Source organism: Myxocyprinus asiaticus, chromosome 26 (genome assembly GCF_019703515.2).
Source record: "Myxocyprinus asiaticus isolate MX2 ecotype Aquarium Trade chromosome 26, UBuf_Myxa_2, whole genome shotgun sequence".
Lineage (NCBI taxonomy): Eukaryota > Metazoa > Chordata > Actinopteri > Cypriniformes > Catostomidae > Myxocyprinus > Myxocyprinus asiaticus.
Window position 1 is genome coordinate 43446547 of NC_059369.1, and position 18709 is coordinate 43465255.

Here is an 18709-nt window from a genome sequence, read left to right on the forward strand (position 1 = left end):
CCTCTCGAAGCATTATATTACGAAATGCTGGATATTCATTCATATAGAGATTGTGCTGGCTCTTTCTCAGGGAAACAGCTCCACTTGTGTCCAAAAATGTCTTGGGGGGGGGGGGACTTTTTAAGAAAAATCACAAACCATGATTGGTTTTCCCCATAACAGAGTTAAAATATGTAAGGCCAAATAACGTAAACATTATGAAATTCTGATACTGTAAGACAAATGTACCTCTCTGTGAACCATGTGGTCAACAAGACTTTTATTATTTCACTTCCCAAATAAGATGACAGAAAGATATCAGAGCATAACAGGGCTAAACAGAAAGTGTGGGACAAATACAAATCCTATATTTTCTCAGAAAATGCATAAAGTATTTTAGAAGAACTGAAAAAGCTACCTACATTCAAAAAATATTTTAGCCTATTTTTAAGATTTACACATTTCAGTTTCATCACAAAATTCTATCAAATTGATTTGTATTTGTATTTAAAAAAATAAAAAAATAAAAATAAATAAAATAAAATAAATTACATACAGTATATTCTAACATGATGAGTGAGTGAAGCCATAATTGTGTGTGGTCCTTTAGCATCAGAAAGAAACAGCCAAGGCACCAAGTGAACATCCATCCAGCAACCAGACAAACCATACACAAATAGAGTACAATTATGGCAGCTCTGTTGGGTAGCGCATCAAATCATGTCATTTTTACAATTATGAGAAATGCCATAAATATTTTAACTACCAAAGTAACATAAGTGACTGAAAACAAGTGGCAACATGATCCTTAAATAACTTCTCACAGTCTGTCATTTTCATGTGTTACGTTAAAGAAAGGTTTAATGACGTAATACAGTGACAATCAAAGCTAACTGGCTCGAAAAGTAACGTCTTGGTTACTGTCATAACCTCCGTTCCCTGATGGAGGGAACGAGATGTTGTGTGGATGTAGTGACACTAGGGGTCGTGCTTGGGAGCCCCAAACACCTCTGATCTTTGAGAAAATGCCAATTAGTATTGGAGAGTGGAATTTGCATGCCACTCCCCCGGACATACGGGTATAAAAGTAGCTGGCTCGCAACCACTCATTCAGGTTTTGTGCTGAGGAGCCGAGACAGGGTCCTGGCCATTTCAGCGGGCAGTTCAGTGGTGTGGCAAGAGAGACACAATGTCTCGTTTCAGAATGGGAATAGGCCGCGCCAGCCGCCTCTTCTCTCTACATTTTCTCCTTTTGTTCTATCGCAAAAGTGAAAAAGTCTTTTTTCAGCTGGGGCCTTTTGCATTTTGTATTCGAGTCGGGGAAGGTGTTCTTTCCCGAGAGGAAAAGACACCGCGGAGACCACATCCTGCTCGAAGGGGAAGTTGACATGTGGCAAATAGGACACATGGGCTTATCAGCTGCATGTGGGAAGGCACCAAGGTAGGTCCTACCCTTGAGGGGATGGAGCTCTACAAACAAGGCGACCGGGGGCAGATGGAACTCCGCCCAAGGGAACAGGGAAACTTTACCGCAGAAAATACATCGCAGGGGGTTATGGAGGTAACCAGCACATGCGGAGCACCTACCCCAGTACAGGGCATACTAGCACACGTACTGGGCCAGCCTCGAATTCCTCCGCCGAATTCGCCAGCCACAGGGCTAGGGAGGAAAGACATCCAGGGTCCACCATCTCGTGAACTCGCATGAGGGAAAAAAGTGCACGTCTTCCCTTCCAGGAGGGGAAAGGCGCTATACGCAAGCGATACACCCGGCCGGCTGCCCCGCAAACTTACCTGTTCGTACCTGACAACACACGGGACGAAACCGGCTCAACCCTGAAATTGTAAAATCTCGCGAAAGTATTGGGTGTTGCCCAGCCCGCTGCTCTGCAGATGTCTGCTAGAGAGGCGCCATTGGCTAGTGCCCAGGAGGATGCCACACTCCTCGTGGAGTGGGCTCGTAAACCGAAAAGGGGGGGGCATGCCCTGGGCCTGGTATGCCAATGCAATGGCATCCACGATCCAGTGGGCAAGCCTCTGTTTGGAGACAGCGTTCCATTTCCGCTGTCCGCCAAAGCAGACAAAGAGCTGCTCAGAGTGTCTAAAGCTCTGTGTTCGATCCAAGTAGATGCGCAAAGCAATTTAATTTAGGTATAAAAGTTCAAAGGCCAACCATCCACGTGGGCTCCTATTCCTCACTGGTGTCACTGCATTCAACGTTATTTGCAGAATTCAAAACGCCCCTCTTCTGGGCGACCTATCAGAGCTGCTCACTTCTGCGCTGCCTTGAAGTGCAGTATCCGTAGGATTTGCATGCCCTTGCATGATCTACCAGAGCTGCTAACCCTTGCACTCCCTAGAGGTGCAGTATCCATAGGATTTGTGCGCTTCAACTTATTTACAAGACATATTTAGTTGTCTATTTCATCCAATCAGTCATTTAATTCAGTTCAAGACTGGAAAGGCCTAAAAAGAGTTACCACCTGGGCCAAACCTGGCAACAGTCCTCACACCTCACACCATTTAAGTAAAAATTTGCTTACCTCAGGTTTTTGGTGCACAGCAGCTTCCCTTGGCCCTGTGCCAGTCCCTTCGTGGTCGCCAATTTTATGTTGTGGAGCGTGGAAAACTTTTCTCCCCTGTCTGTAAGAAAACTCTCGAAGTCAGGAGTTCCAGGTGCCAAAGGTTAGAGTTTATTGAACAATCCAACAAACCCGAGAAGTCAGCTGAGATCTGACTCTCTTGGTCAAACCCTCCTTTTTTATACAGTTTGTTATCTAGCATTACCTCATGTCTATGCCCTCTTAATATTTTTTGTATCCAATGGATTCTGTTTCCCACCATTATTTCACAGAGCCTCTGACCTCTTTTTAATGGTGGGAACCTGGCTTTTAGTCCATTTTAAAAAATAACATTTTAAATTAATTTATCATGAAAATATACTTTCTGAGTGAATAATACATCACAATCTGAGCATAATATAGTTACTTTTGATTATTGGTTGTGTTAATCTTTAACTTTTGCTGTGCTTCCCAGAGTTTTCTTGTATCATTGTATCATTGTCTCTGCTACAGCTGAGGACACAGAGTGTTTCTTGTAACATCAGCACTGTCAGTAACCTCATATGCCCTCTCCTGGGTCACACAAAGTCCAGGCTATTCTATATTAGTACTTTTCTACATTTGATATATAAAAATCTACTATATATTCAACAAATTTGATGAAGTACGCATACAATTGAACTTGAGGCTGTATCTCTGCAATGCTTTGAGGGATTGGGATGAAACTTGGTACATGTCATCACCATTTGGCCCTGATGTTACCTGCAGCATTTTGGCACACTGCCCCCTACTGGTCAGGATATAGAAATATGGCTATTTTGGTTACAACTCTTGACCGCTTTCCTGCATGATAACCATCATGCCCAGATACTACTTGAGTAGTTTCAGAACAGTGCCACATACTGGACAAAAATTCTAAGAAGTAGCTATTTTTTAAAATAAATAAATAAATAAATAACTCTACTAAGAGTTTATAAGCCAAAATAGCCATTTAAATCTTACTGACCCCAAACTTTTGAACTATATATATATATATATATATATATATATATATATATATATATATATATATATATATATATATTTGCATTGTGACTTTATGTTCATGACAATTAAGATAATTTATCCTCTAATTCGCATGACTGTAATGCAAAAATGTATTTCATTACAACATTTTCATTACAGTAATGTGAAAAAAATAATAATTAATTTAAATTCACCATGGTATTATTTATTGCCTTTAAATTTATTAAAAAAGCATTATAATTTATATTTCTTCACAATAAAATGTCATTTACAGTCATTTAAAAAAAAAAAAAGTGCACATTACATTTAATTTTAATAAAAACTCAAGCAAAAAAAAAAAAAAAAAAAAAAAAACATGTATATGTTTTCATGAGCTTAACCAAAAAAATAAAGTATTTTTTTTTTTTTAATTTTTTTTTTTTTAATTTATGTGATTGTATTTTTTGCCTTAATAACTTCCATGTGTTTTGTCAAGATAAGAGACAGCAGAGACAGTCCAGACCGGCCAGCAGGTGTCATTGTCAGTGAGGCGAGATCCGTCCTGCTTCTCTGGTTCTGATGGGAGAAAGCTTGTTTTGTCACAGACAGCTTCTTATGACCACTGCAGCCAGACCTCCAAACATGGTGAGTTATGAAACATCATCACGAATCCAGTACTATTATGATTAGAGATGGACGAAAAGAGATGGTTTTGTACAACCAATAAGCAAAAGTATTTTTAATTAATTTAATAAAAATATAAATTTAAAATATGTGATCACCGTTTCTCACCTATATATATATATATATAATTATTATTATTATTACTATTATAACTGAGCCCTGGGCTTGGCTGATCACTATTTCGCACCAATATATATAGAAATAATAATAAAAATTATTATTATTCATAGTATTATTATTATTAGTATTATTATTATTGAGCACTGGGCTTGGCTGATCACTATTTCTCACCAATATATACAGATTGAGGGCTTAATTAAATCTTTATTTCTCAGAGATCACTGCATCAAGGAGCCAGTCCTCACAGGAGATGGATGCACCAGCGGGTGGGTGTTCCTGTTCGCGATCCTCAACACCCTCCCCGTGTTGGTATCCGCCTCCCCGACCCAGCCACCGCTGGGGCAACATCCCAAAACATCCCAAAATGCAGTGTTCCAAAACGTGACCAACCAGCCTTCACCTCCTCCCCAGCAGAGCCTCGACCCTGCCGCTGTGAGCAGCCTGCAGGAGCAGATCCAGTCATTGGGCTCAGAGCTGAGAAGTTTGGGCCTGGCATTGAGGATGATGGTGGAACAACAAGGCCGACTGGAGAGAGAACAAGCCCAGCAGACTCAAGTCCAGAAGCAGATCCCCAGCACTCTGCAGGATCTCGCATCCAGATTCGAGCCTTTGCAGTCCACATCTGCTTCAGCATCTTGTTGGTTGGTCTCCCCTGCGCCCTTCGGCAAGACCGCAACCAGCCAGGGTGCCTATGCTCAGTGCAGCCAAGCCCAGACGCAACGAGATCCACGATTCTGGTCTCAAAAGCATCGAGGTGTTCTCCCTGGACCAGTTCAGCCCACCCACCATGAACGGGTTTCAGCAGTGCCCAACCTCCAGCGGGCCCCCTATTACAGGCGCGCACACCAATGTTCACACAGACCTACACGAAAACATACTCGCCCAGAACGCTCCTGTATGCACAGCCGCACACAGACTTCTTTACAGGGATGGATAGTAAATCAGTAGACATGCCCTCCACCAGTGCAGATGGATCATTCCAGGCATGCGGCCCTCCTAACCAGTCCTCTAGTCATCCAGTTTCACCGCATGAGCCTGAGCTGAACATTATTGAGGCGGAGAATGTCTGAGAAATGACTGAAATCTGGATTTCAGTGTCCAAATACTTTGGGCTACAGTGTATTTTATTGTACAGAACTCTTTTAGCCTCCCAGAGAAACAAAGAAACTTATACCAAGTAAAAGAAAATTCCCCTGTTTTCCGTTTTATTTTATTTAATACAGTAATTTTGCCTTTTTGTATAAAAAGGAAATAAATATCACAGTAGACATAGTTTGTGCTGTTATCTTTGTATTTTTGAATTTATGTTTATTTAAGCACAGGATCAAACCACAGTATCTATAGAAATGTGTAGTAAATACAGTAATTGGTTGGGAAAACACAAACCTGAAAACAGTTAATTGAGTAACACAGTATATGATGCAAAAATTAAGATTGGTATTTATGATCTAAATTCATTGTCACTGTGTTGCACATGCAGACAGGTGATGGATTGAATTTATATTTATGCTGTTCTTATTTCTAAACATAACATGCTTATAAAAAGTGTAATGTTTTAAGAATGAAACTTTAGTTTGACTATTAATGGTCATTGTGTTGCACATATTATTTTTATTTACAAAATAACTGTGTAGCTTTTTTTTCTGATATTTTTGCCTTACCCCGAATCACCAGGGTAAGCCTATAATAGTTGTTTGTATTTTAGAGCTGTCGGGCCGGATTTCGAGGGAAACTGAATACTTCCGCGCGTGTTTAGGACATATGGTAAATAAAGTACCGTCGAGCTACTGTTACATACGGTGGAAGACGTAATAGCAGCAGATGGAAGTCACAACAGATGAAGGTTGAACCAAAAAGAGTTTGCAAGCAATAAGGTAAAGGGATAGTGCTGGTAACATCAGCTAGGCTTTTCAGAAATACATTCAGTTTGCATAGCAACACATTTGGCGTGCATTGACTAGGTTCACAAAACAATGTTTATGTTGATAATGACAATGATAATCTCTAAACCAGATGCTATATAGTATATAAATAGTCTACTAGCCAAATTATAATAGTTTCCACCATTTCATATGATCTGATATGAATAGCAATCGTTATGTCTAATGTCAGTGTTATTAAACTTCTGTAACATTCAACAAGTCAAAGCAACAGTGACATTTAATATGGGTTGCTGTCAGATCTGACCAGCAGGGGGTAAAACTGTCTCATGAAAGAGGGTCGTAAATCTTCCAGACATATTGAACAAATCACTGTAAAAGAATATGATTGACAGTTGTTTTTGTTTAAAAGTGCAGTGTCTATATACAAGCTTTACCCAGTTGTTTTTTTAATATGTAATTGTAGTCTTTAATGCAGGCATGGTTCAACTGTAATGTTTAAAGAATTAAACTTTTGTTTTAGAAAAATATTTTATTTGATCATAAATGGTATATACAAATATATTTAGTTGAAGGTGTTTAAGTACAGAACATACATTAAATATATCATCCTATCATATAACGTAATATAATATAAAAAACTGAAATTATATTGTGTTGAACAACCCTATTGAATTTCTCATTTATTTACAACTGAAAAGAACTTTTTCATTTATCTGCTATAGCCAGCAACAACATTTTTGACTGAATGTATTGGGACAAACACTTAAGAAGAGACTCATCATTGCTCATTTCATAAAGCGTCATGGTGTTTATAAAGCCACCCACAACAAAACCACAAGCTTTACTCTTCTGCACAATGAAAACCACAAATACTCCAACATGACAGATGCTCTTCAGCATGACCCATTACGATTAAGATTAAAAAAATTAAGTAAACTTTTATTTAAGAAATTGAACTTCTATTTAAGTTCATTGATACAAATTCAATTCAATTCAACAAGAAGCAAAAACTTTTTTGTTTAGTGATAATATATTATCGCTGCAAGCTGCATTGCACTCAAAAGCTCGTTTATCTGTTAATATGCTTTTGCTGTCAGTTAGCTATAGATAGAAAGCACTAATATTGTTCAGTAATGTGATGCAAAATGATGTATAAGAAGTATAAATGAAGAAATGAATTAGAGACACATATAAAATCACTTTGAGGCCACTGAATTGGGTCACATAAAATTTTTTATTTCAGAATGTTGTACGTAAACAAATGTTTTCTGACAAAGAACTGTTGAACTAAACCGAGAGAAAAAAATATTTTATATTTACTTGTGTGGAACTGATAAATTCAGAACACTTTTTTCAATGAAAAACATTAGTACTTGAATGGTTTCTTGAATAGAGCACAGTTCAGGTCACTTCTTCTTCCAGAGCTTTTCAAAGTGTACACAGTGTCACACCAGAGATTTTGCTGATATGTTTTTGTCCTGACAGCAGTGACTTTAAACGTCTCATATGGAGGAATCAGCACCTCTTTCTCATGAGGATATTTAGAATATTTTGTCAGCTCAGCACTTTCACAAGTGTAGATTTCAAAACAAGATTTAGTTCCAAAATTTCGTGCTACATTAGGATTAAGTGAAGAGGATGCAAATGAGCCGAAACGAACCTCTTTGTTCAAAACATACTTATTAAATTCAGCTGTAGTCCCACGATAAGTTAAATAGCATTTATTTTGTGTTTTCTTCAGAATCTGTATCGCTTCTGTTAACAGAAAGTGAAGTGCATACCATTTGTATGTCTTGTGTTTGTACTGGTTTTTACCTTTACGAGTGTCAAGATTGAAATGGTGATATACATTAGTATCACTGTACACATAAATGGCGGTTAAATGATTCCTTGTTAAGTGATCTTTTGGAAACTTGACAATGTTTTCACTATTTTGCCAATAATATTTAAATTTAGCTGAGTTATTGATCTCCTTCAGATATTTTGTCTTCACCAGATGTGCCATTTTCTCTCGACAGCCGTAATAATAGTCATCAACAGAATTCAGTTCCATATCCAATGGAAATATCTGTCCTGCAGCTGCTCTGTGATCCTGTAGCAACAGGAATCATAATGATCACGTCATCAGTATTCATGTCTGTAATATTCATACTAGAATACAAGCTTACCTGTCCTAGAGCAGCTAAAATGAGAAGAAGAGCTTCAGTGATCAGCAGCATCTTGATTTAGTCAAATCTCTCAGATGCTCTAATAGATATAGTGAAGCACAGATGCTGAAAGACAAGAAACACAACAGAGTTTCACAAATACTAAATCTATCCCTCCAATAGCAATATGTCTCACAATTAAACTGTTCACCAACTTCTTAAATAATATATATTTAAATTCACATAACTAGTATTTTCTGACAGATAGAAGTTTTTGAAATAATCTCTTAAACCTGAGATGTTCACTGATATATTGACCTTTTACTTTAACTCCAAACTTACCTGAAAATACCGTTGTCAATTTTTGTGAGATTCTGAGTTTTGTTTTTGTTATTTTTCAGGAGTTCAGGAGCAACGACGAGAGGTGAAGATCAGAAAAGTCATTCGCTCACAGCCAGATGACAACGACTTTTCAAACTAAGAGATGAGGAAGGTGCCTTTTTTATGTCGCTGATAATGTGTGTGTGTTTTGAGAAATAATAGCTGTCTCTTTATGTGTGGTTTCATACTGGCCAAACTTTAAGCTCCTGTCGGTCTAAGGTGAATTTTTCAACCTGATTTCTTGAGAATTCATAATAATTTTACGCAATGGTGAATTCACATGAAATCCTTGATGAAAATCTACAATCTAGAAACATTAACAGGATGTGTATTAAGCAGCTTGTATGACTGCATATGAGAACAATTAGACACGCATATACAGTGCATCCGGAAAGTATTCACAGCACTTCACTTTTTCCACATTTTGTTATGTTACAGCCTTATTCCAAAATGGATTAAATTCATTATTTTCCTCAATTCTACAAACAATACCCCATAATGACAACATGAAAGAAGTCTGTTTGAAATCTTTGCAAACTTATAAAAAAAATAAAAATAAAAAAATCACATGTACATAAGTATTCACAGCCTTTGCTCAATACTTTGTTGAAGCTCCTTTGGCACCAATTACAGCCTCAAGTCTTTTTGAGTATGATGCTACAAACTTGGCACACCTATTTTTGGGCAGTTTCTCCCATTCTTCTTTGCAGGACCTCTCAAGCTCCATCAGGTTGGATGGGGAGCGTCGGTGCACAGCCATTTTCAGATCTCTCCAGAGATGTTCAATCGGGTTCAAGTCTGGGCTCTGGCTGGGCCACTCAAGGACATTCACAGAGTTGTCCCGTAGCCACTCCTTTGTTAACTTGGCTGTGTGCTTAGGGTCGTTGTCCTGTTGGAAGATGAACCTTCGCCCCAGTCTGAGGTCCAGAGCGCTCTGGAGCAGTTTTTCATGAAGGATGTCTCTGTACATTGCTGCATTCATCTTTCCCTCGATCCTGACTAGTCTCCCAGTTCCTGCCGCTGAAAAACATCCCCACAGCATGATGCTGCCACCACCATGCTTCTCTGTAGGGATGGTATTGGCCAGGTGATGAGCGTTGCCTGGTTTCCTTCAGATATGACGCTCGCCATTCAGGCCAAAGAGTTCAATCTTTGTTTTTCATGGTCTGAGAGTCCTTCAGGTGCCTTTTGGCAAACTCCAGGCGGGCTGTCATGTGCCTTTTACTGAGGAGTGGCTTCCGTCTGGCCACTCTACCATACAGGCCTGATTGGTGGAGTGCTGCAGAGATGGTTGTTCTTCTGGAAGGTTCTCCTCTCTCCACAGAGAAACACTGGAGCTCTGTCAGAGTGAACATCGGGTTTTTGGTCACCTCCCTGACTAAGGCCCTTCTCCCCCGATCGCTCAGTTTGGCCGGGCGGCCAGCTCTAGGAAGAGTCCTGGTGGTTCCAAACTTCTTCCATTTATGGATGATGGAGGCCACTGTGCTCATTGGGACTTTCAATGCTGCAGAAATTTTTCTGTACCCTTCCCCAGATCTGTGCCTCGATACAATCCTGTCTCGGAGGTCTACAGACAATTCCTTGGACTTCATGGCTTGGTTTGTGCTCTGACATGCACTGTTAACTGTGGGACCTTATATAGACAGGGGTGTGCCTTTCCAAATCATGTCCAATCAACTGAATTTACCACAGGTGGACTCCAATCAAGTTGTAGAAACATCTCAAGGATGATCAGTGGTAACAAGATGCACCTGAGCTCAATTTTGAGTGTCATGGCAAAGGCTGTGAATACTTATGTACGTGATTTCTTTTTCGTTTTTTATTTTTAATACATTTGCAAAGATTTCAAACAAACTTCTTTCATGTTGTCATTATGGGGTATTGTTTGTAGAATTTTGAGGAAAATAATGAAATTAATCCATTTTGGAATAAGGCTGTAACATAACAAAATGTGGAAAAAGTGAAGTGCTGTGAATACTTTCCAGATGCACTGTACATGTTTTTATAGAGACTAAAAAGGCTTTTACTCCATATCTGAAAGAAAACATACATCCAATATATATCTGACTCATCTAAATTTAAAAAAGCTTGACAAGAAGGTGACAAGACAACAGAAGGTAATTTGAGATGGTAAAATTCAATTAGCATTTAACTCAGATTGTGAAGTAAACACAGAAAGGATTCAAGTTTCGATGTGGTTCTGAACAAAGGGCTTCATTTAGGCTGATTTCATCAGAAAGTTTTGGGAACGTATCTTATTTTAAAACTTGTTGTTAAGACAAGAAGAGATCAGAAAGATCTCTTGTATGGCACCGTGTTCATGCTGGAAAGAAGTGACCTGAACTGTACAGTTCATTAGAAATACTTTAAAATGTATGTTGCAATCTTCCAGATAACAAAATATACTTCTGTTATTTCTCGCTATCATCAGCACTCATCTGTTTTCAAAAGATAACAGTGTTGAAATGAACATCTTTAGTTGCAAAAACATGACTTTTGATCAAACCTACCACCAAAGTTCCAGCTCATTTTTGTTCTTGCTGAGCAAAACCTTTCCCTATTGGGTGAACATTTGGGCCACCTGAGCAAAAACATCCATTATACCAAACCTGTAACATTATGCATGTTGTAACTAGCAACTTTAAAGTGCTATTTCTATTTGATTTGACCCTTAAAAGTTGAGAGAGCGAATCTTCTCATTGTCTTCCAGCTGTCGCCATGACAGTGCATGTCCACTGGTGCAAAGCGAGTGGAGCAGATGGACGTTTTCAATTCATTCCTATAGGAGTTGAAAAAGCATAGAGAGCGACAGAGAGCGTTCAAAAGATTAGAAACACTCAAGTTTACACAAATAAGGTGCGGAAATCGCCGGGCAGCAGCAAACAGCTTTGAGGTTTAGGTAGTGACATCTCTCTAGCGTTTAAAAATTTAGTGAGTAAATCATATTGTTTATTCATTGGACACTTTGCAGTTGTTATATGTAAATATTGCAGTTTGGAGGTGTATTTCTTTGTGACTAGGCAGGCTGCCCAGCTAATGAATATATGTACTAAGAACGTTTTGCTAATGTTCTAATTAAGTTATGAAAACGTTATTTCTGAACATTCAAAATGTCCAGTTTTTTTTAATTGTTTTAAAAACGTTTTTCTTGGTTGTGCGAACTTTAAGGAAACATTCCATTTCATCATTCTTCAAACATTATGGGAATCTTACTTTTATATGTTCTCTGAAAATAAAATAAAAATAATAATTAAAAAAAACATTCTATTAATGTTACTGGAAGAACTTTTGTTCATAAATTTGAGAGAACCTTGCCAGAACGTTAGCTAAAGTTCTGAGAACGTTTCCTGTTAGCTGGGTGGGTTTAAATATTTATTAAAATGACACTGTATCTTTTCTTTGGGCATTCAGAAACAAAGCTTGCATTTTTTTAACTGTAATCGCATGTATATATGATGATTATATTGGCAGTGTGCTGAAAAAAACATACAATAAACACACACATCCCAATGCGGAGGCATTGTACAGTAGGCCTCGTTGTCAGTGGCACTGTGTGAGATTTGCTGCTGTAGTGGACACCCACCATTAGAAAAAAAAACATTATTCTCTATAGGTTTGTATTCATAAATCACCAGAGAGGCTGATGGGTATTGAAATATTAATGATTTCAAATGTTCTAACCAACATAGGCCTACAGCCGAACTACATTTATACACATGGATGTCCAACAAACATAAAGGGAAAAAGAGTCATGAAGAAAGAAAACAATCTTCACTTGTATGAAGTGTAATTCTCTTTTATCAAATGTGTTCGTAAACATATGATAATCCATCTATATTTATTGTAACACTTAAAAATATGGTTCAATTTGGTTACATTTGTTAATTCATTGATCTCATGAACTAAATATTAACAACATTTTTAAAGCATTTATTAATTTAGGTCAATGTTCATTTATAAATAGGCCTACTAATTGTTCATTCATGTTCATTAATAATAAACTAATGTTATTTTACCTAACTTGAAATGTAAAAAATCAATTAGTATATGTATTAATAAACATGAACCAAGATTATTAAATGCAAATTAATAAAAAGATTAATTCTTTAGATTTAAAGATTTATCTTCCTTTTATTTTCTCTATTGCATTAACTAATGTTAACATATAGAACATTGGTGCAAAGTGTTACAATAGTTTATATAAAGTTCTAAATGCAAATTTGTGAGGAGCCTGATTATTCTGTCTAATTTCAGTTGTCAACAAAAATGATGCATGTAAAATAAAATCATGTAGTCCTAAAAAAAAAAAAAAAAAAAAAAAAAAATATGTAAAATTTATTTAACAAATTTAAGTGGATTGAAATATTAAGTAAACTGAACAAGCAGCAGAAATAATTTTTTGAGTGTATTTGGAATATATATCTCATGCTGCATTGTATTCGATTGGTCATTAGTTTAGCATGCAGTTAATATGCTATTGCTGGCAGTTAGACAGCAAGTACTAATATTGTTCAGTAATGTGATGCAAAATGATGTATAAGAAGTATAAATGAAGAAATGAATTAGAGACACATATAAAATCACTTTGAGGCCACTGAATTGGGTCACTTAAAAACAACTTTATTTCATTATGTTAAAATTATGTAAACAAATTGTTTTCTGACAAAGGATTATGGAAGTCAGAAGGAAAAAAAGTTTATATTGATTTGTGTTGAACTGATGTACATTAAAATCATGTAAATTAAACACTTTTTTTCAGTGCAAATCATAGTATGTTTTTATGGTTTCTTAACTAGAGCACAGTTCAGGTCACTTCTTCTTCCAGAGCTTTTCAAAGTGTACACAGTGTCACACCAGAGATGTTTGTCATATTTTTTTGTCCTGACAGCAGTGACTTTAAACTTCTCATATGGAGGAATCAGCACCTCTTTTATGTAAGGATACTGAGAATATTTTGTCAGCTCAGCACTTTCACAAGTGTAGATTTCAAAACAAGATTTATTTCCAAAACCTTGTGTTATTTTACGATCAAGTGAAGAGGATGCAAATGAGCCAAAACGAACCTCTTTGTTCAAAACATACTTATTAAATTCAGCTGTAGTCCCACGATAAGTTAAATAGCATTTATTTTGTGTTTTCTTCAGAATCTGTATCGCTTCTGTTAACAGAAAGTGAAGTGCATACCATTTGTATGTCTTGTGTTTGTACTGGTTTTTACCTTTACGAGTGTCTTCATTAAATTGACGATAGATATATTTACCAGTGTACACATGAATGGCGATTAAATGATTCCTTGTTAAGTGATCTTTTGGAAACTTGACAATGTTTTCACTATTTTGCCAATAATATTTAAATTTAGCTGAGTTATTGATCTCCTTCAGATATTTTGTCTTCACCAGATGTGCCATTTTCTCTCGACAGCCGTAATAATAGTCATCAACAGAATTCAGTTCCATATCCAATGGAAATATCTGTCCTGCAGCTGCTCTGTGATCCTGTAGCAACAGGAATCATAATGATCACGTCATCAGTATTCATGTCTGTAATATTCATACTAGAATACAAGCTTACCTGTCCTAGAGCAGCTAAAATGAGAAGAAGAGCTTCAGTGATCAGCAGCATCTTGATTTAGTCAAATCTCTCAGATGCTCTAATAGATATAGTGAAGCACAGATGCTGAAAGACAAGAAACACAACAGAGTTTCACAAATACTAAATCTATCCCTCCAATAGCAATATGTCTCACAATTAAACTGTTCACCAACTTCTTAAATAATATATATTTAAATTCACATAACTAGTATTTTCTGACAAATAGAAGTTTTTGAAATAATCTCTTAAACCTGAGATGTTCACTGATATATTGACCTTTTACTTTAACTCCAAACTTACCTGAAAATACCGTTGTCAATTTTTGTGAGATTCTGAGTTTTGTTTTTGTTATTTTTCAGGAGTTCAGGAGCAACGACGAGAGGTGAAGATCAGAAAAGTCATTCGCTCACAGCCAGATGACAACGACTTTTCAAACTAAGAGATGAGGAAGGTGCCTTTTTTATGTCGCTGATAATGTGTGTGTGTTTTGAGAAATAATAGCTGTCTCTTTATGTGTGGTTTCATACTGGCCAAACTTTAAGCTCCTGTCGGTCTAAGGTGAATTTTTCAACCTGATTTCTTGAGAATTCATAATAATTTTACGCAATGGTGAATTCACATGAAATCCTTGATGAAAATCTACAATCTAGAAACATTAACAGGATGTGTATTAAGCAGCTCGTATGATTGCATATGAGAACAATTAGACACGCATATACAGTGCATCCGGAAAGTATTCACAGCGCTTCACTTTTTCCACATTTTGTTATGTTACAGCCTTATTCCAAAATGGATTAAATTCATTATTTTCTTCAATTCTACAAACAATACCCCATAATGACAACATGAAAGAAGTCTGTTTGAAATCTTTGCAAACTTATAAAAAAAAAAAAAAAAAAAAAATCACATGTACATAAGTATTCACAGCCTTTGCTCAATACTTTGTTGAAGCTCCTTTGGCACCAATTACAGCCTCAAGTCTTTTTGAGTATGATGCTACAAACTTGGCACACCTATTTTTGGGCAGTTTCTCCCATTCTTCTTTGCAGGACCTCTCAAGCTCCATCAGGTTGGATGGGGAGCGTCGGTGCACAGCCATTTTCAGATCTCTCCAGAGATGTTCAATCGGGTTCAAGTCTGGGCTCTGGCTGGGCCACTCAAGGACATTCACAGAGTTGTCCCGTAGCCACTCCTTTGTTAACTTGGCTGTGTGCTTAGGGTCGTTGTCCTGTTGGAAGATGAACCTTCGCCCCAGTCTGAGGTCCAGAGCGCTCTGGAGCAGTTTTTCATCAAGGATGTCTCTGTACATTGCTGCATTCATCTTTCCCTCGATCCTGACTAGTCTCCCAGTTCCTGCCGCTGAAAAACATCCCCACAGCATGATGCTGCCACCACCATGCTTCTCTGTAGGGATGGTATTGGCCAGGTGATGAGCGGTGCCTGGTTTCCTCCAGACATGACGCTTGCCATTCAGGCCAGAGTTCAATCTTTATTTCTCATGGTCTGAGAGTCCTTCAGGTGTCTTTTGGCAAACTCCAGGTGGGCTGTCATGTGCCATTTACTGAGGAGTGGCTTCCGTCTGGCCACTCTACCATACAGGCCTGATTGGTGGAGTGCTGCAGAGATGGTTGTTCTTCTGGAAGGTTCTCCTCTCTCCACAGAGAAACACTGGAGCTCTGTCAGAGTGAACATCGGGTTCTTGGTCACCTCCCTGACTAAGGCCCTTCTCCCCCGATCGCTCAGTTTGGCCGGGCGGCCAGCTCTAGGAAGAGTCCTGGTGGTTCCAAACTTCTTCCATTTATGGATGATGGAGGCCACTGTGCTCATTGGGACTTTCAATGCTGCAGAAATTTTTCTGTACCCTTCCCCAGATCTGTGCCTCGATACAATCCTGTCTCGGAGGTCTACAGACAATTCCTTGGACTTCATGGCTTGGTTTGTGCTCTGACATGCACTGTTAACTGTGGGACCTTATATAGACAGGGGTGTGCCTTTCCAAATCATGTCCAATCAACTGAATTTACCACAGGTGGACTCCAATCAAGTTGTAGAAACATCTCAAGGATGATCAATGGTAACAAGATGCACCTGAGCTCAATTTTGAGTGTCATGGCAAAGGCTGTGAATACTTATGTACGTGATTTCTTTTTCGTTTTTTATTTTTAATACATTTGCAAAGATTTCAAACAAACTTCTTTCATGTTGTCATTATGGGGTATTGTTTGTAGAATTTTGAGGAAAATAATGAATTTAATCAATTTTGGAATAAGGCTGTAACATAACAAAATGTGGAAAAAGTGAAGTGCTGTGAATACTTTCCAGATGCACTGTACATGTTTTTATAGAGACTAAAAAGGCTTTTACTCCATATCTGAAAGAAAACATACATCCAATATATATCTGACTCATCTAAATTTAAAAAAGCTTGACAAGAAGGTGACAAGACAACAGAAGGTAATTTGAGATGGTAAAATTCAATTAGCATTTAACTCAGATTGTGAAGTAAACACAGAAAGGATTCAAGTTTCGATGTGGTTCTGAACAAAGGGCTTCATTTAGGCTGATTTCATCAGAAGGTTTTGGGAACGTATCTTATTTTAAAACTTGTTGTTAAGACAAGAAGAGATCAGAAAGATCTCTTGTATGGCACCGTGTTCATGCTGGAAAGAAGTGACCTGAACTGTACAGTTCATTAGAAATACTTTAAAATGTATGTTGCAATCTTCCAGATAACAAAATATACTTCTTTTATTTCTCGCTATCATCAGCACTCATCTGTTTTCAAAAGATAACAGTGTTGAAATGAACATCTTTAGTTGCAAAAACATGACTTTTGATCAAACCTACCACCAAAGTTCCAGCTCATTTTTGTTCTTGCTGAGCAAAACCTTTCCCTATTGGGTGAACATTTGGGCCACCTGAGCAAAAACATCCATTATACCAAACCTGTAACATTATGCATGTTGTAACTAGCAACTTTAAAGTGCTATTTCTATTTGATTTGACCCTTAAAAGTTGAGAGAGCGAATCTTCTCATTGTCTTCCAGCTGTCGCCATGACAGTGCATGTCCACTGGTGCAAAGCGAGTGGAGCAGATGGACGTTTTCAATTCATTCCTATAGGAGTTGAAAAAGCATAGAGAGCGACAGAGAGCGTTCAAAAGATTAGAAACACTCAAGTTTACACAAATAAGGTGCGGAAATCGCCGGGCAGCAGCAAACAGCTTTGAGGTTTAGGTAGTGACATCTCTCTAGCGTTTAAAAATTTAGTGAGTAAATCATATTGTTTATTCATTGGACACTTTGCAGTTGTTATATGTAAATATTGCAGTTTGGAGGCGTATTTCTTTGTGAATAGGCAGGCTGCCCTGCTAATGAATATATGTTCTAAGAACATTTTGCTAACGTTCTAATTAAGTTATGAAAACTTTATTTTTGAACGTTCAAAACGTCCAGTTTTTTAAATTGTTACATGCTGTTGTTACTTTTAAGATAAGCATACACTAAATGGCAAACAAACAGACAGTGGCTGAATGGGTGTTTACATTTGAAATTTTCTTTGAATACAATAGATGCATGTTAGTCATTTTGGGAGTGAATTTCCAGTTCTTCTTGTAGAGCCTATACTGTTGAAAAAACATTTTTAAACTATGGCTGCTTGGTCCAAGCTCTGGTCTAAAACAGTTGATTCCACAATCACAGCACTTATGCTGTTATTGTGGCCTCTTGAAGCATTAAATTACGAAATGCTGGATATTAATTGCTGAATGCTGGCTCATTCTCAGGGAAACAGCTCCACTTGTGTCCAAAAATGTCTGGGGGCAAAAAAACGTCTCGGTTACTGTTGTACCCTCCGTTCCCTGATAGAGGGAACGAGACGTTGTGTCAATGTAGTGACAATAGGGGTCACTCTTGGGAGCCCCAAACACCTCTAATCTTTGAGAAAAGGCCAATGAGAATTGGCGAGTGGAATTTGCATGCCACTCCCCCGGACATATGGGTATTAAAGGAGCTGGCTCGCAACCACTCATTCAGGTTTTGTGCTGAGGAGCCGAGACAAGGTCCCGGCCGTTTCAGCGGATAGTACAGCATTGTGGCAAGAGGGACACAACGTCTCGTTCCCTCCATCAGGGAACGGAGGTTACAACAGTAACCGAGACATTTCCCTTCTGTCACTCACTCGACATTGTGTTGATGTAGTGGCACTAGGGGTCCCTATAGAAAAATGCCACGACAGCTGGACTGTGTTATGTGAACTGCCAATGCAGGAGCAAGCATGCTGCTGCGTGCATAATAGCAGGTGCATCAGTCCGCATGTAACCTCCCCCAATGCCCCACAAGACGTCATGTAGTTCCCC

The 18709-nt window shown here is 38.0% G+C and overlaps 2 protein-coding genes across 5 annotated transcripts; one reads left to right on the top strand and one right to left on the bottom strand.

The window, feature by feature from the left end:
* The first annotated feature begins 4080 nt into the window (after window positions 1–4080).
* Window positions 4081–5777, top strand: LOC127417156 (uncharacterized). The gene is made up of 2 exons (XM_051656899.1): window positions 4081–4190; window positions 4565–5777. The coding sequence occupies exons 1-2, from the start codon at window positions 4125–4127 to the stop codon at window positions 5138–5140; spliced, it is 642 nt and encodes a 213-aa protein (XP_051512859.1). The 5' UTR covers window positions 4081–4124; the 3' UTR covers window positions 5141–5777.
* Window positions 5778–7447: 1670 nt separating this feature from the next.
* LOC127417048 (NAD(P)(+)--arginine ADP-ribosyltransferase 2-like) lies at window positions 7448–15132 on the bottom strand. 4 transcript variants are annotated; one of them, XM_051656735.1, is made up of 4 exons: window positions 14653–15132; window positions 14332–14436; window positions 14136–14255; window positions 7448–8207 (listed from the first exon to the last, which is right to left on the bottom strand). In XM_051656735.1, the coding sequence occupies exons 2-4, from the start codon at window positions 14380–14382 to the stop codon at window positions 7599–7601; spliced, it is 780 nt and encodes a 259-aa protein (XP_051512695.1). In that variant the 5' UTR covers window positions 14383–14436; window positions 14653–15132; the 3' UTR covers window positions 7448–7598. The 4 variants fall into 4 exon arrangements, with proteins under 4 accessions (XP_051512695.1, XP_051512697.1, XP_051512696.1 ...); XM_051656737.1 differs by lacking the exons at window positions 14136–14255; window positions 14332–14436 and adding an exon at window positions 8401–8505 and having other exon boundaries at window positions 7448–8324; window positions 14653–15097; XM_051656736.1 differs by lacking the exons at window positions 14136–14255; window positions 14332–14436; window positions 14653–15132 and adding exons at window positions 8401–8505; window positions 8722–10352 and having other exon boundaries at window positions 7448–8324.
* Between the last annotated feature and the right edge of the window lie 3577 nt (window positions 15133–18709).